Below are 26,565 nucleotides of genomic sequence, written 5' to 3'. Positions count from 1 at the left end.
AAATCTGAAGGTAAAAAACTCCAAACAGTCTTTCGTGATCAACACTGACTCCAACGGCATATTTGCCAACACAGCTGTATTTTTCCGCTTCACTGAAAGCCTGTTTATTAGTCTGGCTGGTATACAAGCCAATCAGTGTCACCCAACAAGCACTGAAAGGAAACCTTGGCCTCATTGAATCTGTTTTGCTTTTCTGGCACACGAAACTTCATCAAATAAGCCACTGAGGTGGGGTGTTTAATATCAGGCAGTTCAGGAAATACAGCTTATAGTCTGAAAAATGACGAGACCGGTGTTGTTGACTGCTTAGAATAAGGCTGTCTTTCCATTTGCCTTACTGTAATGCCAGAAAAAGCAGAGCACTAAAGCCAGCAGTTGAATGCTCCCAACTGGTTTAGAATAGGTTGTGATGGATAGGAGGAGTACCAGCCAGCACCTGGTGACTAAAGGATTAAACTTAGGTAGCTAAGGGGGGGTGGGGGAGTAATGGCAATAACCCAGGAAAGCCAAGTTGGGGGGGAGGGGGAAGACAATTGAAATGTGAATTGTATATAGCTACCTGGCTGCTCTTCTTTTGTGTGAGTGCTAAGTTAAGGGCTGGAGGGAGCAATACACAATCATATAATAATCATTTTTTCAGGAAGCTCTTGCACAAGAAGGGATTTTTGCGCAAAAAGGCACTGTCTACACAGCTCACTCTTGCGCAAAAGGGATCTGAAGAAGAAATGCAAATGCGAGCATGACATATGCAAATGAGCACTCTATTTGCATTTTCTCTTGCAGAAAAGCCTGGCCATATAGACGTAGCCAGAGGCGCCAAACAGTGGGTTTCCTGTGGCTTTTGTTTTATTTTTTTTGTTTTGTTTCTTTTTCATGCACTCTTGTGGCAAAAGACCTTGGGGTCCCCCTCGGGAGGAATTTCAAGTGTTTCTTCCTGTTTTTTTAAGGATTAAATCACTTGATTGTAGGAGCTACTGCCCAAAGTCAGTGCATCTGTGACTCTGGGGAGTTTTTGTAAGCAGAGCCTATAAAGACAAAGTATTTAAGTCTCTTGTGGGCCCCCACCTTCTACACTCGGAGCACCAGAGTGGGAAACAGCCACGTCAGATGTACAATAATTTGCATTTCTATTAATTTATAATTGCAATAACATGAGATTATGCATAGGATCAGGCCCTGCCTTAGAGTGCTTACAGGGCTCTTTTCCTCTACATATCCAAATGCATTTTTGACAAGCTAGGCTTTATCTGCACACCCATTTTACAGTTGGATCCCCTGAAGTGCTGAAGGAGCAAAGGGCTGAATGGGCCTCTAGTTTTTGGATGACCAACTGCTTGGTGGTGTTAAGCAGTCACACCCCAGCACAAGTCAATGTGTTCTGTGTCTGTGCCACAGTGCTGAAAAATGAGACTGTAGGCATTTAAGGTTGGGCACCAAAAAACCCAGACACTACTTTTGCCAGTTTACTCCCATATTCCTCATTTTGTTCAGTGTCAGAGTTGTGAGGCCTTAAGGTTGGATCTTTTGCCTGGCATTTTGCATTTACACTGCACCTTTCATCCAGGAATCTGCAGCCACTTTAGTAAATACCGAGACACTCCCCATCCTTGTTTGACAGATCTCCACCCAGGGCTTCTGAGTTCCTGTCCCCAAGTCTTTTTACTGGGCCCAGGGGCGGATATAGGGCAGGGCGAACGGGGCGGCCGCCCCGGGCCCCGCGCTTAAAAAGCCCCACGCATGCGCCGTGGCACCACCATGCATGTGCATGGCATCACGGCGCATGCGCCGTGGCAAAGGGGGGCCCCCGCAGAGTTATGCTGCCTGGGGCCCCGCAAAACAGTCATCTGCCCCTGACTGGGCCACACCACCTCTCTCAAGGATTTGCTGCTCTTGAGGACACTTAGCATTCCCCAGAACTCACACTGCTCTTGAGCCAAGCTGGCAGAGGGTGTCTCGGAACGCCAGATAGTATCTCACAGGCACAGGGAGCAGAGGTTGGCTGAGGGAGGGGCCTGTGACTGTGGGGGGGAGGGAGGGAGAAGAGGGCGGCTCTTTTTTATTCCTTTATTTGTTCATGCATCCAGGCGGAGTTCCTCTGGGTGGTGTGCGCTGGCTCCCTCAATGTTTTCGAGGTGCATTAGGTGCTGTCTGGAGCTCTTTGCTCAGTGTCTCCTTCTGGTTCCCTTGTTTTGACTCAACACACCTGCCCCCATTTTATTTTTAGAAATACCAAATATTCCAATGGATTCTCCCTGTAGGCTGAGGGAGGGCACTTCAGTTGTGGGTGGACTAACGTCTGCTCACCTTGCAGACTCCAAAAGGATCTCTCAGCTGGACAGATTAAGACCACTGGGAAGGATTTAATGTTTAAATAAGTGCGGCCTTAAGGCTTGTGCATTCACAGCCTTTATGTTAAGGGCTGGAGGGAGCAATATGCAATAATCAGAACTACTATGCCTCCAAGGAATTCAGGGGCATGGAAGTAGACTGGACTGTGAAGGGATTGGGAGTAAACAATGTATATTTAGTCACAATCAGGGTCTTTTTCTTTGTTTTGGTTGTTTGGTTAAATATCTCTGTGTAATCACCTTTGCACCACCTTGAAAGCTAATACCGTGCCAGTCAAGTCTATCATGGTGAAATGTATAAAGTTGCAGCTGTCCCTCTATGATGGTGGTCACACATTCACATCCACATTGCCCTGCTTATGTAGACATGCTTTAGCAGTTCTAGCACAAACAAAAGCAAGTGTGCTTAAAGTCAATGTGTATAAGGAGTAAACAGGGTGCTTGAGACAGCAAGTGAGAGTCAAGGCAAATCGGCATTCTAGCCCACACTGGGGAAAAAGAACAAGCATGGGGGCTCTGCAATTTGCATAGTTTTTTCCAATAGTTTTTCTGGAAGAGACTTTTCCGCTATTTGGCCCCGTCTAGATAGGCCAAATGACGGAAAAGCATTCTCTTTTGGAGGAGCCCTTATTCCTCATAGAACGAGGTATACAGGGCTCCCCGCAATAATGTATTTGCTCTTCCGCAAAAAAAAGCAGAATAGAAAACACGTTCTCTGGCCATGGAAGAGTTTTTCCAGGATACCTCGGTATCCCAGAAAAATACACCAGACTAGACATACCCAGAGAAACCAGCCCTGGGGCATTTGGGACACATCCTGAATGAAATAAAAATGACTTGAGAATTCAGGGAGCTTATTACAGGGAAGGTGGAAGGATTTTTACTTTGAACCCAAATCTAGTTTTTAAAGTTTTAGTTGCTAGAAAGCATTTCATTTTTATTTCTCTTTAATGCCTTATGCCTGTGCTCCCTTCAAATCTCTCAGTGTACTTAAATAAACTTTTTTTAAAATCAAAACTAATCCAGTGATTAATTGGAGTTACCAAACATCCAATTAAAGTAACAATCTATTGTGTTTCTGCAAAGGGTAAATACAACAGCCCTGTACTATCTGAACTATCCAAGAAAAAAGTGGACAACCTAGAACATGTGTGTTTTTGAGGGGGTAGGGGGAAAAGCTGGGATTGGGAGTGTGCTGTGGTCACCCTGCAAGTAATAACCAAAGCTATTAGATGCCAGGATGGGGCTGGTGCGTTTCTTGGCAGGTTGTTGGGGTCAGAGCAGTTGGACCAGGGCTGTGGCACTTCACCCACAGGGTGAGACATTCATGGTGTCTGGGTGCTTATGAGGTGGCCAGGTTGAGAGCCACAGTAGGGAAGCACTGTGAGGCACGCAAGGTTTCAGGGCAAGTGGTGACATAGCCCTATGAAAGCCTGTGTTGCACCACAGGATAGGATAGGATAGTCTGCTGCAGGGCTTCTTTTCAACCCCCCCCCCCTCCAAAAAAAAAAAATCAAGATTTGCACATTCATTCCTCCCGCGTAGCTGAGCGACATGCAATTTCATCTGACCTGGATTTTCCATTCATTTCTAATCTCCAGAAATGACTAACCCAGACTTCGCTTTCCAGGGTCTGACGTGATTTTCCTTCAAGCATGTAGCCAAGGTAGAGAGCACACTGTAGTATGCGGCAGGGTGCCGGTAGGTATCACTCAGCCCTAACCAAAAGGTTCACACAGAATCTGCTTTCAGGACACATGGATTGCTTAGCAATAAGCACAAGACGCCATCCAGCTCCAAACTCTATCAGAGTTCTGGCTGTGGTTTCAACCCAGATCATGCCAAAAATATAGTGTAGCCAATGGGGACATGATGTGGTCCTCCAACTGCAAGGCTAGTTACTTATGGTGGTAAGGGTTTGCTTTGTCACTCCATCAGTGCAGAGGGGGCTCTTGAAGGAAATTTGAGAACCAATGTCACTTCATTTAAATAGCCACTCTCACTCTGTGGAAAGAAGGCTGGGGCAAAAGTTTTTTCCTCAAGCAGAAGCTCTCAAAATTAAGGACTCACCCAGAATGAATGAATGAATGAATGAATGAATGAGAGTGCCATGCCCTGCAAGAGTCTTGAAGTGAGGCAAGACTGCAAAAATCTGTCTCCTCACACCACACTGTAGCAGAAGCCAAGTCTCAGAGCAAAGGTTCAGCCTGGAGCGTGGTTTGTGCAGGCAAAAGCCACAAGCAGTGAACAGAACTGGATCAACAATGGGTGACCAATGTGTAACTCTTGTGCCTCTCACCCTGGCATTTGGGCACGTATCATGCGCCTGCTGAGCATTCCATTGGAAAAAACAGGACTGGTTTTTAAAGAATCTAGTGAGCTCTCTGTGGAGGGAGAAGGGGAACAGCTACAGGGAGGAGACCTGACTTGCCCAAATTCACAAAGGAAAGTTGTGGCAAATCAGGGAATTAAACCCAAGCACTCAGCGTCCAAAGCCAATCCTTGGACTCTACACACAAAGATGTAGCCTGTTTAACAAAAAGTGTGAATTTAAACTGATTTAGCGAAACCCCACAAGTCTGAGGGGATGCTCTTGATTTAAGCCTAAGCTTACTTCAAACAGGAACAGGCTTCAAGTAAACCAAAGCAAGCCATTCAAAGCACAACAGGGGTTTGCACCAGTGCAACTGTGTGTGTAAACAAGGTCACAAGTCCCATGTGTCCTTTCAGCAGTGTTAAATTATCAGCGCAACTGCTTCCAGCCTTTCCAGTAATTAGCTCCAGTTTTGAAGTTTACCAGGGAGCGGGATGGGGTCACAGGAGAGGGAAGATTTATTGCTCAGCTGAAATCTTTGGTTTTATGTTTAACTGAATTGATTAAAGTTCCATGCTGAGAGCCCTCCAGAGAGCCCTGGGTTCTCCAGTGTAGTAAGGGAATGAACGGCTGGCCATTTGATGGCAGTTTATTGATTACTGAAGTGAGAAAGGGGGCAGGATATGTCCTTTTATGGAATGCACTGTACTCTAATTGACAAAGATTGAAGATTGAAACCACTTGAAGTGTCTGGGATTCTTCAGCACAAGGAAATGATAAATTGGTTGCTGCAGCTGCTCCAAAGTGGAATTTGGAAGGGGGAGAGGGGAGAGAAAGAATTAATGGGCCCTTGATCATTTAGGGCACCAGTCAGGTCAGAAGAAATAGAATTCTATCACATACGGTGATAAGACAGGAGTCAGAAAAGTGACTGTAAAAATGCTCCCTAATTAGGTCCAAAAGTGACTTTCTGTTGTCTTCAAGTCACATCTGCAGAGCTTTCAGCAACCATAGGTTTTCCTTCTGCTAGCCTGAATGGCTATGGGAGAAGCAGCTGAATGCACTTTTTTAGACAAACTTGTCAGCCAAAACCTTTCCTTCTCTAGGATTCTTAAGTGTGTTGGCACCATGGTTGTGAGGAAGTGGAAAAGTGGAGTACCATGCTGTTCCTGGCAAACATGGCTCTCCTCATTAGAGTAGGTCAGAGGCACACTAAAAGAAAGGAACTATCTACTTCTTAAACTGGGGCTTTGTGCCTATTGCAGAGGATTTGGAATAAGCCTGTTGCTAGCTCTGTCACTCATTGGAACAAACTCAGTTCCCCACCTGTAGAATGGAAATGAGTCAATCTTGCAGGAACTTAAGTTTATGAGGTTTAATTAACGCCTGCAAAGCAGATGCAAAGCCCTGGCTGAATTTTAGAGACAAGTGAGATGCAGAGACCATGGTGACAGGAGCTAAATAAAAATGAAGGTAGGTAATTATTACAAAGTGCCCCAGCTTACCTAATGCACATGATCTGAACTTGCTGCTGTGTTAGATCTGCATTGAAAAATTGGCAGCATACTAGGACGATTGACCATCGCTCCCTGGATAGCAGTTTGGATATGGTCAGAATTAAGAATGGGGCTCACACAAGAAAAGCCAGCCACCTGCATCGGGAGTCTCCCATGTGTGCTCTGTCAGCTACCCTGCCTAGAAGGAAGGGTAGGAACTTGTCTCTTCCCATCTCAGCTCAGCTGTATTCCTGGGGCTCTCGTTTTCTTCCCACATCTCCCCTGCTGCCAGCAAACTTTCCCCAAAGTTTGCCGCAAGACACCACGCTGACGGGGTGTTCTTAGCAGTGAGAGCCCCTGGAAATGGTGCTTTTGCTCTAGATCCCAATATGATTCTCTGGCCTGACCTTCCTTAAGCCTGATCCTTACCAGACCAGCTCCTCTCTGCATACAAAGAATCTGTGCCTTCCTATGAAGTCAGAAGCAGCAGATGCTATCTAGCATCTGTTCTGTTTGGATGCATTCACATGCAAGTTACTAACTGCCCTGATTCAAGAAGATAGAAGAGGATGGATACTGCTTGGTCTTTAAATACATTCACAGATCATGAGACAATGTCCAAAATCCCATAGGAAATTTAAAGGATTGCAATTTTCCTAGCTGGCCTCATGATGTCCCCATAACTCCACTTGGATTGAACAGACACAGATCTGCATTCCCATGCTTACCTCTGACAGCAGGAACATGAGAAGGAGGCGGAGGCCTCTTGTAGCTGTGATAGGGGAAGGCCCAAGGATGGAAATAGTGTCTTATTGTCCCTCTTCAACACTCAGCATGATAGCAGTGTGTTGTCTCCTCTTGATAGAACAAGTAGCCGTAACTGTTCTCTTTTGATGCTGAGCCTTGGGACTCATGAGCCCTTGATCACAAGCTGTGTTTGCTGGTTCGCTTGGCAAACGCAAAGTATTTATAATACATGGTACACGCCAACCCAGTCAGACCTCATTCACTTTTGCAATAAAGCGGCCATTTTTCATGAGGGCATATAGACTAACGTTCCCATTGATGTGAAGTGAAAAGGCACTATTTTGGCAAGGGTAAAACCAAAAATTCAATCGCAATATAATGCAGAATGGTGAAAAAAACCCATGAAGGTAGTATTTTCCAAAGCACCTAGGTTACCTAGAAACACAAGTCCCAGTAACTTCCAATTGACAGTTCAGCATTGAATAGAAGGGGTATATACAGGCAGTCCCTGGGTTACGTACAAGATAGGGACTGTAGGTTTGTTCTTAAGTTGAATTTGTATGTAAGTCGGAACTGGTACATATTTTAGGGGAAACTCTAGCCAAACATTTCTCCAGAGCTCAGTTTTATTCTCCCACACCTCACTTCCCTCAGTCCTTTATTCTCAAGCTGAGGTGTCTGCTGAGAAAAGCCGCTCCACGTCTCCCTCGTCTGCTGGGGGTGGGGTGCTAGCTTCGTGTCTCCCTGGTCTGCTGGGGGGAAACAGCTAGTGCGGGGTTGCCTCACCCCGTTTATAAGTAGGGATCCGATGTAAGTCGGATCCATGTAACTCAGGGACTGCCTATACTTTCTCTTCCACGGTGCCCTTCTTGAAGGGACCAGGTCTAAGGGGGTAAGGTATTTTCCAGATCTTGAGCCCATTGTCTCCTGGATGCTAAGTAATGCTATTCAGGGGCCCAGTTTTGCTGATGTGGATATCTGTCTGCCAGGGCAGGGAATGAGATCAAATTCAAATCTGTGATAACCTAAAGATGAGAGGCAATGCAGGCCATTCCTCATCTCCTGAGTCACCCAGTCCTCAAATTCGGATACTGGAAGTCCATTGTCACAGTGACCTCCCTTGTCAATGGTGCTAAGTGCACAAGCACTCTCAACAGGGAAGGTCCTACCACTGACTCACTGGCACAGCCAACAATAGTAGCTAGAAAAGGGAAGATCAGACAAACAACATCGTAGTGGGGCTTCTTGTCCTGCTAAGAGCAGGGGTTGGAGTGGGCTAATACCAGCCTTCATGTTTCTGGTCTCGCTCTCAAACACAAACCAGGCCAACAAACTCCTTCTGAACATGAACAAACGCTGAATTGTTGTGGTGAGTCTGCAGACACAACACCTTTAAGAGCGTTGGACTGCCCCATTCAGCTCCACGGAGCCTTAACTCTGAAATCTACCTATGTCTTATTCCAGTGTCCACAGTTGTAAATGCCATCAATGTTAACTATGGCCCAGATTTGAAGAGGTGTTTTACGCATTGCTGTATTCAGCATAGTAACAAACTGATTTAGAAGTCTGAATGTTATTTTCAGAAGTGATTTAGGCACTTGAGTGTCTAAATCCCATTGACTGTCAATGGGACTTAGATGCCTCATGGCCTAAATCACTTCTGAAAAGGACATTTAGGCTGATAAATCACTTTGGCATTGCAATGTTGAGCGCCGTAATGCCTCAAATACCTTTGCAATCTGGTTCTAGGTCACTAGTGGTCATTTTAGAAAGATGACCATCAACTCTGGTGCTGTAGGTGAAGGCTGGAGTTGTGTGTGGTGCTTGTCAGGTTTTAGTCATTTGAAGTCCCAAGTATGACCCTTGACTACAATCCTCTCTCAGAAACAAAGTGACAAAGTGTTGTAGAAATGTGAGCAAGTTGGGTTTTCAACAGGCATGAGCAAAAGATGGCCAGGTAATTAAAACCAATGAACAACCAAACCTCCCAAACAAAAATTCAATACAAAACCCAGAGAAGGAAAATTCAATACAAACCTCTGAAAGGTTCAAAATCCACTGGTCACATTTTGTAATTTTTGTATGTTTCTGTGCATCTGGGTTTCAGCTAGATAGAGATGTGCCAGACTAGCCTGAGAGAGGCCATTGTCATGAGCTCTTTTATCCAGTCTGGCAGAGAAGTACTGCCAGTCCAACTTATCATCCAAACTTTTCTAGAGCTCATCCAAATCCAACTACCAAATTTGATGAGATTTTCCCACAACTGTATTTCACTTTGGCCTTACAGAGTGTGATAAAGGGCAGAACTTCAGCATTTTAGGAACATTTCAGAGGCAGAGGGAAAAGGAGGTTGAGAAACAAGATGAAAAACACCCCCCTCATTGAAAACACTTGTTTTAAAAAGACAGTCTGAGCACAAAGGTGTTTTTTTTTTTTATAAAAACCTTGCCACTGTATTGCACTAAGTCAAGTATTCACAATAGAACCAGCAGACACACTGTCCAGAAAATCCTGCTTTCAGCAAGTTTACTTACAGAGGTGATGCTCTATATGCAGAGCCAAAAATGAATTTAACAGAGCAAAGACAGAAGTGCTGTTGTGTTTAAGCAAATCCATCAGGACTGGTTGGAATTTAAAATCCTAGGTTTTCTTATTTCTTCTTTGAATAATGAATTGTCTTCATCCAGCCAACAACCTTCTTCCACTAGGTGTCTGTGTATTTTGCGCACACGCACACACTCACTCTCTCTCCCCGCTTCACCCTTTCCAAAAGTCTGTCATCTTTTCATAACTATAATATCTCTGCTGTCTATAGTGCATCCCATCCCAAAGTGCTTTACAGACAGACACACGAACTATAACTAGAAATTATTTGGCCCAGCAATGAAATGCGGCCATCTCTGGAGCAGGAAGCAGCAGCTGTTTAACAGCACCCAGCAACACCACGTGGCAGGAGGTGAAGAATATTTGGTAGGTCACATTTAAACAGCCAAACTAATTTGGCCAGGACACCAGCGTTATTATTATTGAACATTTATATTGCAGGAATCCCTAGGGGCAACCAAATTGTACAGCACCTAACACAATGGGCCCCCAAACATGGAAAATAAAATAGTCCCTGTTCCAAAGAGCAGTCAACCCTACTCTTACACACGGCCGTTAAGGGGTCTTAAGTATCATATTTAGTCAGGGGACACACGTGCGCACGCATTCACACACACAAATCTAGGCCAAGTACTCTGCTGGTATCAACCAATGCAGCTCCACTGAAATCAATGCAGCTTCATCGATGTACAAGCATTAATTTGTCCCTCTTTCTACGCGTACATAAAACAAAGTATTTAAAATTCCAATGGGGAGCGAGTGGAGAAGCAATAAAAACAGGCTTTGCCACAGAGAAATACCAGATCATAAGACGACATCGATGGCTCACATTCCCCTTTCCCATTGATTGAGGAAGGAGGCAGCTTGGGGCATGCGAGAAGGAGAGGAGAGGGAATGTTTAACAAAGAAAAAAAATACACATTAAAATATTGCTCTTCTCAGCATTCTATGCAAAATTCTGACAGACCCCTTCCCCATCCCTATCAAAGGTTGAGATCCCTCTTGTGACAGGCTGCAAACAGCCCAGTTCGTGGAAGAGGCTGCGAAGGAGGCCTACCCCCAATAAACAGCCTTCCTGAGATTTGGATCTGTGATGAATTATCTTAGCATCTAAAGGAAACAACATTTGAACATTTAACATTATGTTCCTGGAAGCCAGGATACATCTGCTGCAGGCACTGGAATGGGCTAAGGCTGCTTTGGCCCACGTGTTTCACATGCTAATCAATAAGGCAGCCTCTCGCCCTGTGGTTAGTCCCAACCAGGGTGTCAGCATGTGATGCATGGGCTTGGAGTGGAATCTAGAGGCAGAGAGGAAAGGAATGAACCAGTGAGGATGCAGGGGAAAGGCGGGAGATGCCTTGAGTAGTTAAGAATGGGGGAGGCCCCCAGTTTTAGGGCCCCCTTATCTCCACTCTCATCGGAGGTGCAGGTATGACGGGATGGAGTAGTTAAAGAGCAAATAATCCATTTTGTATAAATTAAAAAGTCTCCTTTGGTAGAAGGGGCTGATGTCCTCAAAGAACTGGGCTGTCATGTCATCTGTGGTCCTGGTGGTCTTGGACGAAGAGGGGAATTTGACACTAGCCTCGGCTCCTACGAGCTGCAGGACATAGCTGGCGTCCTCGGCCAGCGTCTCATACTTGCCCACCACATCGTAGTGGATGATGCAGGGGTGACAGAGCGAGTGCACCCGCTCCCAGTGCTCGTTGAAGGGCTCCTCGTGCTGCGTGCGTGGGTCCAGCAGGTAGTAGACGAACTCGTCAAAGCGCACGTCGTCGCCACGCTCCAGGGCCTCATCACTGGGCTCCTGCCGGTGTCGGCGGATGATCTTGGTGCCGTAGCGCTTGTGGAAGGCCGTGTTATAGCTACGGGTGAACTTGTTGCGGTAGGCAGAGACCAGGCGCTCGAAGGGCTCCCGCACAAAGATGAACTTGAGGTAGTTGCGCAGGCGATGGTTGATTTCAGGAGTGCTGTAATCTGAGAGGGTGCGCAGGTTGGACGAGACATGGGCCTCATTGGCTGGGATTTCTAGAGGGTCCCGGTATTTGCCCTGTCCAGTCAGAACCATCATGACTCGCTTCCAGTTGGTGCAGGCTACCTTAGGCACATAGCAGTAAAGCAGGCCGTGTACATCATCCACAACAAGGTGGCGCAGGTCATCAGGCGTCAGGAGGCGGCGCTTGCGGGTGTAGCGGCCGCAAACGCTGCTCAGCAACTCTCGTCTCTGCTGGTGAGTGGCCTGTAGGGACGACTGCTCAAACTGGAGAGACACAAGAGGGAAATCATCACTGCCTGGATGAACATGACATGGAGCGGGGCTCCAGCAAGGCGCACTTGAGTTCAAATGTGGGAATTAGGACATGAAGTCCATGTACACTCCCTGCTGTGGTGTACAGGGCATCCCCGCTATAAGATGTCCCGGTATACATCCATCCCGCACTAAACTCATTGAGATTTGTAGGAAAGGAGGCATTTTAAGTCCTCTCATTCCCTGCTCTTAAGTTGCATACAACCCCCTCCAATTTGCGCAAATGGAAGTCAGCTGCGGGGAAAAAAAAGTCCCCGCTTTAAGTTGTTTTGCTTGTAAGTCCAAGTTTTTTGGAACTTATCTTGAACTTACAGCGAGGATGGCCTGTAACACACTTCATTCGTGCTGCAGAGTTCACCCATGAAAAGGCAGGAGAGTGGAAGCAAATACAGAGAGAGGGGGGAAAAAGGGAGAGGGAGTGCAGAAAACAGAGCAAATAAAATTATTTAAAAAGTTTCTACAATACATACACACTGAGTATAGACTGGCCACCTGTGCTAGCACTGATGAAGGGGTCAGGAGGGAAGTTCCTGATACGAGGCATTGGCTTCCCTTTGGCTAGGGAAAAATTAAATTGAACCGAATAACTCAGAGGAAAAGCCGTGGTGGTAGAGAAGGGATTTTCCAAGGCCCAAAGGGCAGCGTGGCTGAAAGTCCAAAGGAATTGTGTGCACAACCCTCACCATTTCTGGAAATCTCTCCTTGAAACTTGGGGAACAGGGGAATGGAGGAAGCTTCATGGACTCCAACTGCAATCCCTTCCACCAGCCTTGCTTAGGAGCCTACCTGTGCAGCCTCCCATGGCATGGGCTCTGGAGATGTTCTCAGGGCTGGGGGAAGGCGAGTAGCTGGGACTTCCAGAGAGTCTCCAACACACGGGTCAGCTCCCATGTTAAGGGTAGTTCTGGCAGCTGGGACAGGAGTCGGATTCAAGTGCACATTTTCAGAGAGGCGTGGGAAACAGCAGGGAACTGGGAGGCAGAATGAGCTGTGTCCCGAGTGCCAGTCAGGAGCGGGAGTGGAAGGGAGCTTAACCCACAAAGCAGCATGGAGTGAAGTCACAAACAATCCCGAAGCCTCCCCGTCCCTAAGGCCTTTTGGCACAGACACTGTGGTGGGGTCATGCAAAGGAGCAGCCCCCTTGGAGGGCCTCCTGAGGGGAGTGAAGAAACCGCAGACAGAGGTGGGAAGGCAGGGGCGAGGGGATGAATCAGAGTCTGTCATTGTATATCCAGACTGTATCAACCTTGCTGCTAAAGCCATTTGGTGGCCTGCCTGCAGAGCAGCCCCTCGGAGCTTGGGCTGGCAACACCTACAATTCCCCTGGATTAAGAGGTTAGACCTACCTTGGCGTCAGTTCTCCTCTCACGTTATTCTCCTGGGGTCGGCAGATGAGGAGAGCAGACGCCCCTCAGTCGTCTCACCCCCACCCCCTCTTTTCTACAAGGCTGGCTCAGCATCTGAAGCTGGGGGGGGGGGGGGGGGAGGGTGCCACATGTGGCAAGACAATTGTGATCACAGACGGGTCTTGAAATCCCTCCAGGAACCCAAACAGCCCCTTTCCTATCCTCTCTCCCCCGCATTCCTCCCGGAGCTGTCTGCACAGATTTGGCAGGTCAGCACGTGGCTCCAGGCTGGGTTATGCAGAGCAAGCTCATCCACAGGAGGCTCACATTCCTATTCAGGGTCTTCCCCCACCACTGCACAAGCATGGTAGGGAAATCCCTCGCCAGTGCCACACTCCCCAACACAGCCCTGTTCTGCAGCAAGATGCAGGCATGGCTCAGGTTTCAGCCCATCAGTGCTAACTCTGCAACTTCATTTACATTTGCTCTCTCATCCCACAAGTATTTGTTTCCCCCTCTCTTCCCCACCGCCTCTTTCACCAGCTCTACCGCTTTGCTAAAAGCCAAGCAGAGATGTCTCTGCTGGACCTAAATCCCAGCGACAAGCCCTCTCCAAAACTTTCAACCAGATCCAACTTCATGCCAGCCTCTAGCTCTGTAAACCCTGGAGCCAGAGCCCAGATTCTGGGGAGGTTTGGATCTAAGCTCCATGGCACGGGCCCATCACTTACATTAATGCCTTAATCCACTAAAAGCATGTGATTTCAAAGGGAAGCCAATGCCAGGAAGCTAGCAGGAGGAGAAATCCCTTTGAAATCCCCTCCCTCTCCTGCCCACCCACTCCCATCAATGCTGGCAGAAGCAGGAGACACTCCTGTGGCTTCTCAATACCACTCAAGGCTGATGCTACAAGGGAAACTTCTAGGCTGGTTCCAGACAGTGTTCTTTGTAAGCCGTGTGCTTGGGCAGCCACCCAGGTAAGATTCAAATGCCTCCCACTTCATTAGCCGAGCGCCCACACCCAGCAGCCTATGTTTCTACTGGTGGTGCACATTAACACATGCCTCCATGCACATACAAATTATTCTGCACATGGATGGAAAAAATGAAAAGGGAACATTGCTCCAGAGTGTTACCAACCCACAGGCTATGACAACAACCTATCCCACTGCTAACGGAAAAGAAACCTGCCTTTGTGCAGCTGTTGCTTTAATGTGATGAAAGCTCCCGTATCTCAAGCCAAGGGCATCTTCTCTCTCGGACTCTGTAACTCCAGACTGCACCCCACTGTCCGGGGAAGAGCTGCTCACTGTCCTCTTCTGTAGCCTGTGATTCACATTCTTTTCCCTTGCACCAGAGCTCCCTATACATGCTGCTGACTGCGAGTGCTCTGCTAATCAGCTGGACAGCATTTGAATCTCTCCTGGGTGGCTGAGCAAGTGCTCAGCTTACGGGGAACACTGCTTCACACCCCTCTATGCCAGCACTTTTACCCCCAGAACCTCAGGGAGTTGGGAGGTTGTTCTGCAGGACTGGAATAACCCCCATGGCTTGAGATTTGAACTGGCCTCCCTCTGAGCACCCCTATCCACTTTGAAGCCCTCATTCCTGTCCACAAGGCCCTACACAGCTCCTTGCTGGCCTACTTCTCTAACCTAGTTGCTAATCACACCCCTCCTGCTGCACTCCCCTTCACCAATAATGCCTCAGTCTGTTAGTCTTTTTTAACCCCACAGCCATTTCCTGCCCTATCTCCATGCCACCCCCCTGCCCCATGGAACACCCTCCAATGACCGTTCTCTAAGCCACCTCAGAGGTTGATCTGAACAGGGAGGCAGTGCTAAACTGCTCCCAGTCTCCAGCGGCTGTCCAATGGGGAGAGCAGGGCATGCTGCAGGCCAGGACTGAGGTGTAGCAGAGCTGGATGGGGACCCTGGACTGCAATAACAGGAGCTGGAAGCCAGGTATGAGATGCTTCAGCAAAGATGGAGGGGAACCCCTGGACTGGAACAGCAGCTGCTGGAGGAAGTGCACTGGCAGAGGGGTGCAGGAAAATCTTGCACATTGACCCTTCCATATGATGAACATGCTCTGTATATTTTCTGACTCTTCAAGTGTTTCGCACAATATTTGTGGACCTTAATTTTTTTTTTTAAAACGGCTGCCCTGCAATCATTCCATCCTTGTAATCAGGCTCTGGCTGGATGCTCCTTCAGCAGCAAGACTGACATCATTATCCTGTCAGCCTGGCACCCCACCCATGCAGAGACTTTCCGCCTTGTGAGGTAAGGTGCAGCCAGATCTTTGCATTCCTCACATGCTTGCTACTGAAGCTTCCTGCCAGCCACTGTTACATCACACGTATCCACCCATCCCTCCCCAGAAGCCCACTTGCTTTGCCCGGGCTGCCTGCATGGATCCCCAGCCAGCCTGCTAGTCCCTGCAAGATTCACCTCAAGGTCTTTCTTAGCCTGGGTAGGCAGAGCTGCGGCAATAGTGTTTTGCTAGCTAGGAGCTTTCTAAACACAGCACTTTGGGCACTGGATCCCAATACAAACCTTCATCACATTGACACTTGGCATTCTACACTAAGGATATAAAATTGCGGTTAATAGACCAGTCGAGTAGTCGATGGAATTTCCATTGACTACTCGACCAGTCGATAGGCACTTTTGCATTCCTCCTTTGAAATGCGGAACTCCGCGTGCAGCCCGGGACCAGCAGGAAGTCCCCCTGGCTCCAGGCTGCATGGGTGGGCCTGCTTTGAAATGCACAAGAGTCCCCAGCAGGGGCTCTTGTGCATTTCAAAGCCACAGTGCCCTCATGGAGCCCGGTGTCAACGGCGGACTCCCCAGTGGAGCCTGGGATCAGCTGCAGACTCCACAACTGATCCTGTTTCTGGTGAAATGCCACACCGAGGTGGTGTTTCAAAGGGGCAGCACCACACAGCCGAGCCCAGGATCAGCTGTGTGGCGGCTGCCCCTTTGAAACGCCACCTTGGGGTTTCAAAGAGACAGTGCCGCACAGCTGATCCCCAGTTCAGATAGAGGCAGCAAGGTGGGGGGAATCAACTAGTCAATGGACTATCCAATAAGCACTTCTTTATCAGATAGCTGACTAGTCCTCAACATCCTTATTCTACATGGCAACCCACAGACCCATTCCTATAAGTTGCACAGCGTTTGAGATGGACAGGAAGCTTTTACTGGACAGAACTTACCACCACGGCCCGAACCCTTTGCAGATGTTTGTGCGGGTACCATCAAGGCAACTGAAACCACAGCTAACATCTCTGTTCAAAACTATAGCCAGCAGGACCCATGTTAATGGTAAATTGAAGCAGGATTAAAATAAATTATCCTTTATCAACTGGTCACTCTTTCTCCCAACAAGGAAATAATGGGCCAGATCCTGAGCAAGTATAAACTGTGACAGAGCCCCTGTTATACACCAGTGGAGCTATGACAATTTACACAGAAGATCTGCCCCCATTGTATCTGGATGGTTACTTGAAAGTCACATTAGCATCTTGCTTGTGGTGTTACAGATATGGCCCAAGAGGCATTTTCATTCTAGACCCAGATTTCAGATACCTGTAACCTCCTGAAAACAATCGCCCTCTGATTTGAAACTGTTCTTGTGGGGTTTCAGCTCAGAGTTTTTAGGTTTTTAAGTCTGTAGCCATTTCTGTGGGTGAAAACAGTAAAGTGTATGTCACACTATAGGATAGTTACTCAAGTGCTTTTTCTGTACTTGCTGAAAACCATGGGGGATAAATGGATAGCTAAAAATATGCATTCACAGCAACAAAGAAATGCAGCTGCATTTCAGGAGTTACCCAGTGGAGTGAGTGCACATCTTGTATTTAACTCAGTGCAAATTGCTCCCTTCATTTCCTTCTTTATAAAAACCAAAGACATTAAATATCAGTTTTTAAAAACCTCAGTTACATTCCTGGAGCAGTAGGTCTGAGGCTTTGAATGCACTCGAGCCAAGACATTCCACATTTACCATTCCCCCAGAGCAAATATAATGCAGCCACATTAAGACACACAAATAGTTTTACATGGCATAAGAGGGACTCTTAAGGGTTCCCAAGACAACTGTGAACTGTCTTTCCTGGAGGTGTGTCCATATTCCGCCTCAACACCACTGCTGCACAATGTGGCTGTGAGGGGTACATTGGATTTCAGATGGAGGTGTTAAACTGACCCACCCTACCTCCTCAGAGATCAGCATGGTGAGGACAACAGAGGATTGGCCTGAAGTCTCCCAGAATTGGCCTCAATCTCCCAGCAACTATTTGAAAGCAATCCTGGAAATTTTAATAGGTATTTTAAGAAAATGACATTATATCATGTTGGGAAAAAATTCCCAAAATAGCTTCAGCCACAGGTGGCAATATTAAGAAGAGGGATAGTTCTGTACAGATCTCTAGGCCCCTCACACTCCATGGCTGCTGGCAGTTTGTCAGCACGTGACAGTCTGGAATTCAGGCCTGGAGCAGGGTTGTAAGGAGGGACCAATATCCATTATATCCAGAGGGGCACTGACCCGTCACAATGTGTTTATGGGATGTTTCGGCCTTTGTGAGGTGAGCTGCTGCTGTGACATCACAACCCAGTGTCATGGAGATGCAGAATCGCTAAACTATAGCCCCAGCGGCCCCACAGTAATGGGCTCATTGGCTGAGTGACTGGAAAATCAGGACTTGCCTAGGGAACAGGGGGCTGAGTCGAGTCCCCGACTGGGGATTATGACATTCAGAAGAAATAGACACGTTGCCCCTCTTGGGCACTCAGGATATGTCTACACTACAAAGTTAATTCGAACTAACAGACGTTAGTTCGAATTAACTTTGATAGGCGCTACACTAGCGCTCCACTAGTTCGAACTTAATTCGAACTAGCGGTGTGCTTAATTCAAACTAGGTAAACCTCATTCTACGAGGACTAATGCCTAGTTCGAATTAGCTAGTTCGAATTAAGGGCTGTGTAGCCACTTAATTTGAACTAGTGGGAGGCTAGCCCTTCCCAGCTTGCCCTGGTGGCCACTCTGGACAACACCAGGGAAACCTGTCTGCCTCCCACCCAGCCCCAGAGCCCTTAATGGGGCACGGGCTGGCTACACAGTTTGTGCCAGTTGCAAGCCTGCCAGCACCCAGCCAGCAGACCCTGCACCTGGCATGCCATGAGCCAGCCACCCAATGCTGCCCAGCCCTCCGCCTCTTCCCGGGACCAGCCTGGTGGCTCCCAGGAGCCTGCTCGGGGCCGCAAGAGGCGGGTACCAGCTTAGTCTAGTGCGGAGATCGTGGACCTCATCGAGGTTTGGGGGGAAGCCTCCAATGTCCACGATCTCTGCACTAGCCACAAGAACGCGGCTGTCTACGGCCGCATGGCTGACAGCAGGGCCGCCAGAGGCCACCAGCAGACCCGGGAGCAGGTCCGCTGTAAAATAAAGGACCTGCGGCAGTCCTACTCCCGGGCCTGCCTGCCAGGGGCCGACCCGGAGGCCTGCCCCCACTTTCACGCCCTGGACCGCATCCTGGGGGCTCACGCCGTCCATGCCCCCCGGGTTGGTCATCGACCCCGGGGAAGAGGGACCCGTCCAGGACACCGAGGAGGAGGAGCCGGAGGACGCCGCGAGCCAGGAGCCTGCCCAGGACCCAGGACCCCCAAGGAACCCCACAGACCACATCTCCTGTGTCATCCAAGGCCGGGGAGGCCTCCACATGTGAGTACCATCATGCTCCCCTTATGCGTACGGGGGGGTGAGGGGGGAGAGGGAGCCCAGGGACCGTGCGTCTGGGCCTTGCCCACCATGGAGCAGCAGTTGGATGTCATGCAGGGGGCCTTGGCCTTGCAGAGGGGGGCTGAGTTTCACCCACCTTGTCCCCAGGGAGAACTGACCGCTGCTCTTGTTTCACCACAGCCGCAGCACCTGGGACTGCAGGGCGCACTACCCCACCTGCAACAGCCACCCATGCCCGGGCCAGCAGGTGTGCCAGGAATGAGGAGGACTACCAGCGGCGGGACCTCCGGTTCATGGAGCAGCTGCTCCGCAACCAGGAGCACTGGGTCCGGGAGGAACTTCGGCTGCGCCAGCGGAGCGTGGATGCGCTGGAGGAGCAGGGCTGTGGCCTCAGAGGCCACCTCCAGACCCTGGTGGACTGGTTCCTGCCTCCTCCTGCTCCGGCTCCTGCAGCTGCCCCAGCTCTCGCTCCTCCTCCCACCCCTGCTCCTTCTCCCACTTCCTCCGCATCCCCCGTCCCTCCTGCCCCACCCTCCACACCTGCTCCCCCCTCCCCCCCGATGCCCCCACACCCGCAGTGTTGCGAGACGGGAGAGCCAGCCGGACCCCCAAGCCTGAGCTTTCCCTTCCCCTCCTCCCCTTCCACCCCCTTCCAGCTCCCTCCTCCCAGGTTTCCCCCTCCCCTCTCCCACCCTCACTCCTCCCTCCCCCCACCCCAGTTATGTAAAATAGAGTTTTTTCTCCAAAACAGGAGTCTTTATTTGACATTAGGAAGGGAGGTTAGGGAGGGGAAAGGGGAAGGGGGGGAGGGTGGAAGGCGGCCCCAGTGGGGCATGCAGGGAGAGTTCAGTCCTCCTCCTCCACCTGGAAGCTCTCCCGCAGGGCTTCCTGGATCCAGACGGCCCCCCGCTGGGCTTCCCGGACGGCGGCGGTGCGGGGCTGAGCGTACTGGCCAGCCATGCGGTCAGCCTCAGCCATCCAGGCTGGCAGGAAAGCCTCCCCCTTCCTCTAGCACAAACTGTGCGGCATACAACATGCTGCCACCATGGGAGGGATGTTGTGCTTGGCGAGGTCGAGGCGGCTGAGGAGGCACCTAAATCGGGTTTTCAGTCGCCCAAAGGCCCCCTCTATCACGATGCAGGCCCTGGTCAGCCTCGCATTGAAGGCCTGGTGGGAGGGGTTGAGGTGCCCCATGTAGGGCTTCATGAGCCAGGGCTGTAGGGGATAGGCCGCATCCCCCACCAGGCGCACGGGCATGTCCACGTCCCCGACCCTGATGTGGCGGTCGGGGAAGAAGGTCCTGGCTGCAGCCTCTGGCACACGGAGGAGTTCCGGTACACCCTGGCATCGTGTGCCTTGCTGGCCCAGCCCACATTAATGTCCGTGAACTGTCCCCGGTGGTCACACACGGCCTGCAGGAGGACGGAGAAGTACCCCTTGCAGTTCACATACTGGGAGGCCTGGTGTTCCGGGGCACGAAGGGGATGTGCGTCTCGTCGATGGCCCCCCCGCAGTTGGGGAAGCCGAGGGCGCCGAACCCCCGGATGACGGCGTCCGGGATGGCGAGACGGACCACCCTGCGGAGCAGCACCCGGTTGATGGCCTTGACCACCTGCGGAGAGACACAGCAAAGCGCGAATCACTGGGGCGCCCGGGTGGCTGGGAGTGCTCGTGCCCTGGCAGTGCCCCGCACCCCACTCCCGGGAGCAACCCCGCCGGGCGGCGTGTAGTACGGCTGGGAGAGACCGGCCCCTCCGGTGCGGGGCACTTTTGCCTCCTCCCCTCCCCCCGTCACCCCGTTTTCCCTGGAGAGGCCCATCCCCTCGCCTCCGGCCCAGTGGCCGGCAAGTGCCGTACCTGCATGAGCACCGCTCCGACGGTGGACCTCCCCACGCCGAACTGGTTCCCGACGGATCGGTAGCTGTCCGGCGTGGAGAGCTTCCAGAGGGCGATGGCCACCCGCTTCTGGATGGGGATGGCGGGCCTCATGCGAGTGTCCCTTCTGCGCAGAGCAGGGGCGAGCCACTCGCAGAGCTCCAGGAAGGTGTCCTTCTTCATCCTGAAGTTCTGGGTCCACTGTTGGTCTCCCCAGCGCTCCAGGACGATGCGGTCCCACCAGTCGGTGCTGGTGTCCAGACGCCAGATGTGGTGAGGCACGCCGGCGCCCGGGCGCCGCCACAGCTGTGCCATGGCCCCCCAGGCGGAGAGGCAGGGGGTTGATGTGCACCAGGTGGAACCAGGCAGCCTCCAGCCATTGCTGGCAGGCTTGCAGCAGCAAGTCCATAAACTACACCAGAAAGTGCAGGGCGAGCTCTGGCTCCATGTTGCCACCTGCGGTGGCATCCCCGAAGGGAAGCACCGACACAGACGGGCGCAGAGAAAAATGCTTTGCTGTCGCTCGGCGAGGTAGGCAAGCAAGCGGAAAAGCTGAGAACCGGCTGTCCAGGGGGGTCCCTTTAAGCACGAGCCTCAGATAGCCTCAGACAGCAGCCACACAAAGCAACTACTGACCTGATGCCCTGCCAGAACCGGTTTCAGCCGCCCTTAAATGCGCCCCTGCGTCCAATCAGTGTGGACGCGCTAGTTCGAGTTAGCAAAACGCTAATTCAAACTAGTTTTTAAGTCGAGATGCGCTAGTTCGAATTAGCTTAGTTCGAATTAGCGCTGTAGTGTAGACATACCCTCAGAGAACTCTGCCCGTGCATTGCCATTATGGGGAAGAAGGTCAATGGAAAAACACCACAGCAAGCAGCAGACCCCCCCCACTTAGCAACAGCTGACCCAGCAACTCAGGGACTAGCTTCTGGATAAGCACCACTAACAGCATCTCCAGGGGGCCCTGAGTGACACCCCCAAAAGCCAATGGGTGGGTAGCTGTATCAGGATCTGGAGAGGTTTTGTGCAAAGGTTTGGGGAACCTTTGACAGTGGGGTAGATCCCTCAGGATTCTCCAAGGCCTTCCCCCAACACCTGTCATCAAAACATTCTCCCTCTCTGTGCTGCTGCTTCTGTCCCATGAGGGGGATTCTGTCCCCTCATTCTCACACCTTTTATCCGCATTTCCAACATACAAATTGAAGAACACCTCAAAGCATGCAAGCCCCTGACAGTGACAAGCAAGAGACTACCCCAAGAGAGAGTGGAGAGGCTTGTCCATTCCCTTCCCTGCTATTTTGGGCCAATGGGATTCTGCGTGCGCTCCCGGAGCCAGGTCCGCTTGCCAGAAGCCTGCCTGTATCCTCTCCTTCCTTTTTCTGGCAGCCAGGAATCCTAGGCTGTGCAGTGAAGTGACCTGGTTCCATTTATATTTCCCCTCTGTGGACCATTTGCAAAGTCAACAGTGCCCAGACAGGAACCCAAAGGGGAGGCATGTACTGAATGTTGAGCTGGTCTCCGGCAGCATCTGCTACTGATGTGCTTGCCAGCCACTCAAAAGACTGGGAAACCAGAGCCCGTGTCCAGGAGTGTAAGCAGCAGGCCTAGAACTCTGGGTTGGACAGCCCAGCTTAACCCTTCCCTGGTGAGGACTAAGAAGGATGACGACAATGGTCCTGAGTTTTCTGGGGTTGCTGATGAGATGGATCCCATGAAGGTTTCAGAAATGGCAGTAGGTGTCCGCACAGTGGTCTTCTGTCATGATATACGGTTAATGGTGGCAGCACATGCCCTGATTTCCAGTGAGATGCTGACCATATTAATGTGAACCCAGGTGGAGGCTAGGCTTCCTTTTTAACAGTGCTCTGACTACTTTCATCCACTATTTAATCTGAGGAAGTGGGTCTGGCCCACGAAAGCTCATCATCTAATAAACCATCTTGTTAGTCTTTAAAGTGCTACATTGTCCTGCATTTTGCTTCAACTACCCCAGACTAACACGGCTACATTTCTATCACTATTCTGACTGCAATCGACAGTGTTAAGCAAGACAGGGCTGTTATCTTGCATTTATTTTGTCAATTCTAGCTCTCAAGGATCTCAAAGCATTTTACAAGGGTGAAAAAATTAAAATTAAAACCTCTGCAAATACCAACTCCCTCCCTCTCCTGTGAGGCAGGAACTATCCTTACCTTCAGACACAAGAGGCCAAGCCAGGACTCTCAGCCCTTTGTCTTAAACACATGAGACTGTCTTTCTTCTAGGATGCATCACTGCTCTAGATTTCTATCCAAGATCTCAGAAGGCATGTTTCCTGGCAGAAGGTGCTGGTACCCTTGCATGGAAAGGCCACTTGCCCACTGTCCCGGAGATATAAAGCTCCCGCTGGACATAGTGGTGGAAGAATTTGAGTTGGACTCAGAACACGGGGATTCCAAAATCAACTATTAGCTTAACGACTGCCTCTACAAGCCCAATTAGCGATGTTATGGCTACGTACCCTAGTAGAAACACATGGTGCTGTAAAAGTGGCTGCTCATCTGCCTTAGTGCTCTTTCCTGTAGAGGATAATGGGGTTCTATTCCATTCTGCCTCTCTTGTTCAGTACGTAAGCGAGCCATGGGGGAAATACTGAGGCTGTACAGACTGGATGGTCTCCATACCTGTGGGATCTCAGCTGTCTCTTTCAACAACAGTCTGGTACAGCTGATCATCTTATCTAGTGTCTTGCTGGGATTAAGGCTTGGGTTGAGAAGAAATGGCTATATCCCAATCCAAAAAAAGATTTGGACTTACTAAGGGTGTGTCTACACTGTCAGTGCTGCAGGTGCACTGATGCAGTATATCTGGTAAAGACGCTCTATGCCAACAGAGCAATTATCCTGTTGGCATAATAAAACCATCCCCACAAGTGGCAGAAGCCACATTGGCAGGAGAATACCACCCCACAACAGAGTGGTGTTCACACTAGCACTTATGTTGGTGTAACTTATGTCACCCCATGGGGGTGGTGGAGTGACAAAATATGCTGATGCAAGCTGTACTGTAGACATAGCCTTAGGCCATATCTTCACTTGCCTCACTGGAGAGCAATCTTTTGGTGTTTGATTTAGCAGGTCTAGTTAAGACCCACTAAATCAAATGCTGAGGGTAGTCCCAGTCAGCACTAGTACTCCTGGCAATTGCAAGGAGTAAGGAAAGCCAACAGGAGCACTTGCTCTGGATCGCCTCCCTCTGTGAAGACAGCACCTAGTTTGGCTTAAGACAAGCCAACTACAGCTATGTATTTTACGTAGCTGGATTTGTGCACCTTAATCTGACCTTTCAGGTCTAGTGTAGCCCTGGCCTCAGACTGTAGGCAAGGACAATCTTTCTGTTCAGTCTGAACAGCAACTAGCACAACGGTGCCCTGTTGAGTTATCTTGGAAAACATGGAAGGGGTGTTCTCAAAATGGTTAGGGACACAACCCCCATGCTCTGCATGTCTAACTACCGGAAGCTGGTTCTATACAACTGGGGATGGAGGACTCAAAAGTGCCCTGTTCTGTTAATTCTCTCTGGCACTGCACACTGCATCTGGCACTACACGCTGTCAGAGACAGGATATTGGGCTAGATGCACCAGTGGTCTGACACAGCATGGCCAGTCATCTGTTCAGCTGGGGAAGATTTTGCCCATCTTTTGTGTTCTAGAATTTGCTTTGAAATCCTCAGCTACTATACCTCAGCCTTGCTAAGCCGGGCCAAAGGCTAATGAAACTGCTTGACACAAGTAGTAGCAGGAGCTGGTAGTACTTCTCAATAATTATCTAGACCAGGGATTGGCAACGTCCGGCATGCATGCCATAAGTGGCTCGCAAGATGATTTGCAGTGGCACACACAATGAACAGGCTCTACCTTGCTCCCCTGCACCTGCAATGGGGAGCCTATGCTGGTGATCCAGCATTGCGCCCCCTGCAAGATCGGAGCCAGTGCTGGCTTCCTGCAGGGGCAGCAGGGATGGGGAGGGGGGCAAGGAAAGTCTGTTTATTGCGTGTGCCCTGAAGATGTGAGACTGAGCCTTGAGGTGGGCAGGAAGAGCCTAGGCATGTTCACATGCTGTCGCAGGGTGCGCAAAGTGGCATTGCGTGTACATCGCCTCCGCATGCAGAAGCGAAAATGACGTACATCAGCTGAGCCGCCCCTCGTGGCAGTTTGGCCCCGTCCCTTTCTCCCCCTGGGGTGGCGACTTCATGGCATGTTCCTAGCTCCGTCACAGCCCCTAGGACGGGAGCCAATCGCAGCCAGAAGGAAGGAGAGGGCAGGGAGAAGGCGGCATGTGCTTGCACTGAAGGCCAAAGTCTGGCAGCTCAGGCTGGCCTGGAAAATCCCAAGGCTCTGCGCTGGATCCAGCTTACAGGGAAGCGCATGCGTGGCTCCTCCCCACAGGAAAAGCTGGAGCGGAGCCCGGGGCAGAAGACGAAGCGGGGCACATGCTGGAGAGAGCTCCTCCCCCCCACCCCCTAGGAGAGCGGCGCAGCCTAGGACAGGAAGGTTACATCTTGGCACACCACTTCAGAAAGGCTGCCGACCCCTGACCTAGAGGGTTGTGACCTTTTTCAGACGCTGTCCTGAACATCTCAAGGTCAGTTAATGCTGCAATTTAAGGACACACAAAAGGTCATTAAATAATGGGTCAACTCCCACCAACTCCTGCCACAGATTCCTCACCTCCACCTTTCAGTTCCTTCATTTTCACCCACCTGGTCACTGTCGTAAAGTGCCTGGAGTGGACTTCGGCCTGACTTCCCATGCCAGCTGGTCCCCAGAATCCTATCCTCTGCAGCTGGAAAGAGAAAGACGGGGAGAAGTTTATTTCTCTCGCTACTGCCTCTTGGGTATCTCTTGAGATGTTATGACCGAGAAAAGAACTGCCAGGGAGAGAGTCCAGGTTAGATATGGGTTAGTGTCACCTTCTCTATAGGCCCATTCAGCTTCTTACACCGGACTAGCAACCTGTCCCCTTCCTCCACTTGCCAAGCTGTCTGTCACACTGAGTGTGACTCCTTGTGAAGATGGTCACCTCCGGTCTCGCATTTACTGGATTCAACTCCCATATCACATACTCAAAGGTGTCAATGCACTGCTTGCTGCTGCCCACAGGTGGGATTTCTAAACACAAATCCCAGTTTGCATATGGCCCTACATACCACATGAAAGTTCTGGAGCCAACTGAGGGTTAAATTCACTATATATTTGAAAGAGATTGTCCGTCTGTCTGTCCATCCATCTGTAAGTCTGTTTGTTCAAGAACTCCTCCTGAATGGTCAGAGTTAGGACCACCCAACGGGGCATGCAACTTCCAAAAAGCAAGGCCTATATTGAGCTGTGCCAGGACAATGGGAAATGCCTGGAATGCAACTGTTTTCCATAAAATGGAAAGGGAGGGGGTCTGCTAGCAGGGACAGTTAAGCTGGCAGCAAGGGGCCTTGAGACAGGACAGCTGTAAACCTTACTGGAGCAGCAAGGAGTAGGGGTGAAAATGGGATAGATATGTACTTTATATTATATTATATAAATAAAGCCAAGGAATATGCACTCCTCCCCTGGCTGTGCCTGCAGCAGCAGCCATGGACAAGCATTTCTCACCTGGCCCCAAGCTGCTGCAGAGACAGAGGACTGAGGCTGTCCACTCTCCCAGCCTGCATACTAAACCCCATATCACCCTCCCCCCCGGCTCCAGAAAGGATTTAAATGAAGAAACACAAAACTGATTTCAGTTAAGGACCGGAGT

The 26,565-nt window shown here is 50.1% G+C and overlaps 2 protein-coding genes across 3 annotated transcripts in view; both read right to left on the bottom strand.

Annotated features, from left to right (window-relative positions):
* Positions 1 to 3,878: 3,878 nt before the first annotated feature.
* The window catches only part of CHST13 (carbohydrate sulfotransferase 13), an 86,510-nt gene continuing 63,823 nt past the window's right edge, over positions 3,879 to 26,565 (bottom strand). The window contains exons 3-4 of one of the 2 annotated variants that reach the window (XM_075938778.2): positions 25,535 to 25,617; positions 3,879 to 11,772 (exon numbers count right to left, since the gene is read on the bottom strand). In XM_075938778.2, the coding sequence (XP_075794893.1) occupies positions 10,927 to 11,772; positions 25,535 to 25,617 (929 nt within the window). In that variant the 3' untranslated portion in view covers positions 3,879 to 10,926. The remainder of the gene's footprint in view (positions 11,773 to 25,534; positions 25,618 to 26,565) is intronic. The other variant, XM_014577611.4, reaches the window with a different exon arrangement.
* On the bottom strand, positions 19,659 to 25,495 carry LOC149523810 (uncharacterized). Its single transcript, XM_075938777.2, has 2 exons — positions 20,775 to 25,495; positions 19,659 to 20,529 (listed from the first exon to the last, which is right to left on the bottom strand). Exons 1-2 carry the CDS (start codon positions 21,258 to 21,260, stop codon positions 20,362 to 20,364), a joined length of 654 nt encoding a protein of 217 aa, XP_075794892.2. The 5' UTR covers positions 21,261 to 25,495; the 3' UTR covers positions 19,659 to 20,361.

Source organism: Pelodiscus sinensis, chromosome 11 (genome assembly GCF_052426305.1).
Source record: "Pelodiscus sinensis isolate ZL-2025 chromosome 11, ASM5242630v1, whole genome shotgun sequence".
In the NCBI taxonomy this organism is placed as follows: domain Eukaryota; kingdom Metazoa; phylum Chordata; order Testudines; family Trionychidae; genus Pelodiscus; species Pelodiscus sinensis.
This window is presented reverse-complemented; position numbering and strand designations above follow the sequence as displayed.

Bases quoted from the DNA above. Each gene is read 5' to 3' on its own strand.
- LOC149523810 (XM_075938777.2), bottom strand. From the start codon at position 21,260: ATGCCACCGCAGGTGGCAACATGGAGCCAGAGCTCGCCCTGCACTTTC. The intron at 20,530-20,774 runs GTACGGCACTTG...GTCTCTCCGCAG, and splicing joins TCGGAGCGGTGCTCATGCAG to GTGGTCAAGGCCATCAACCG.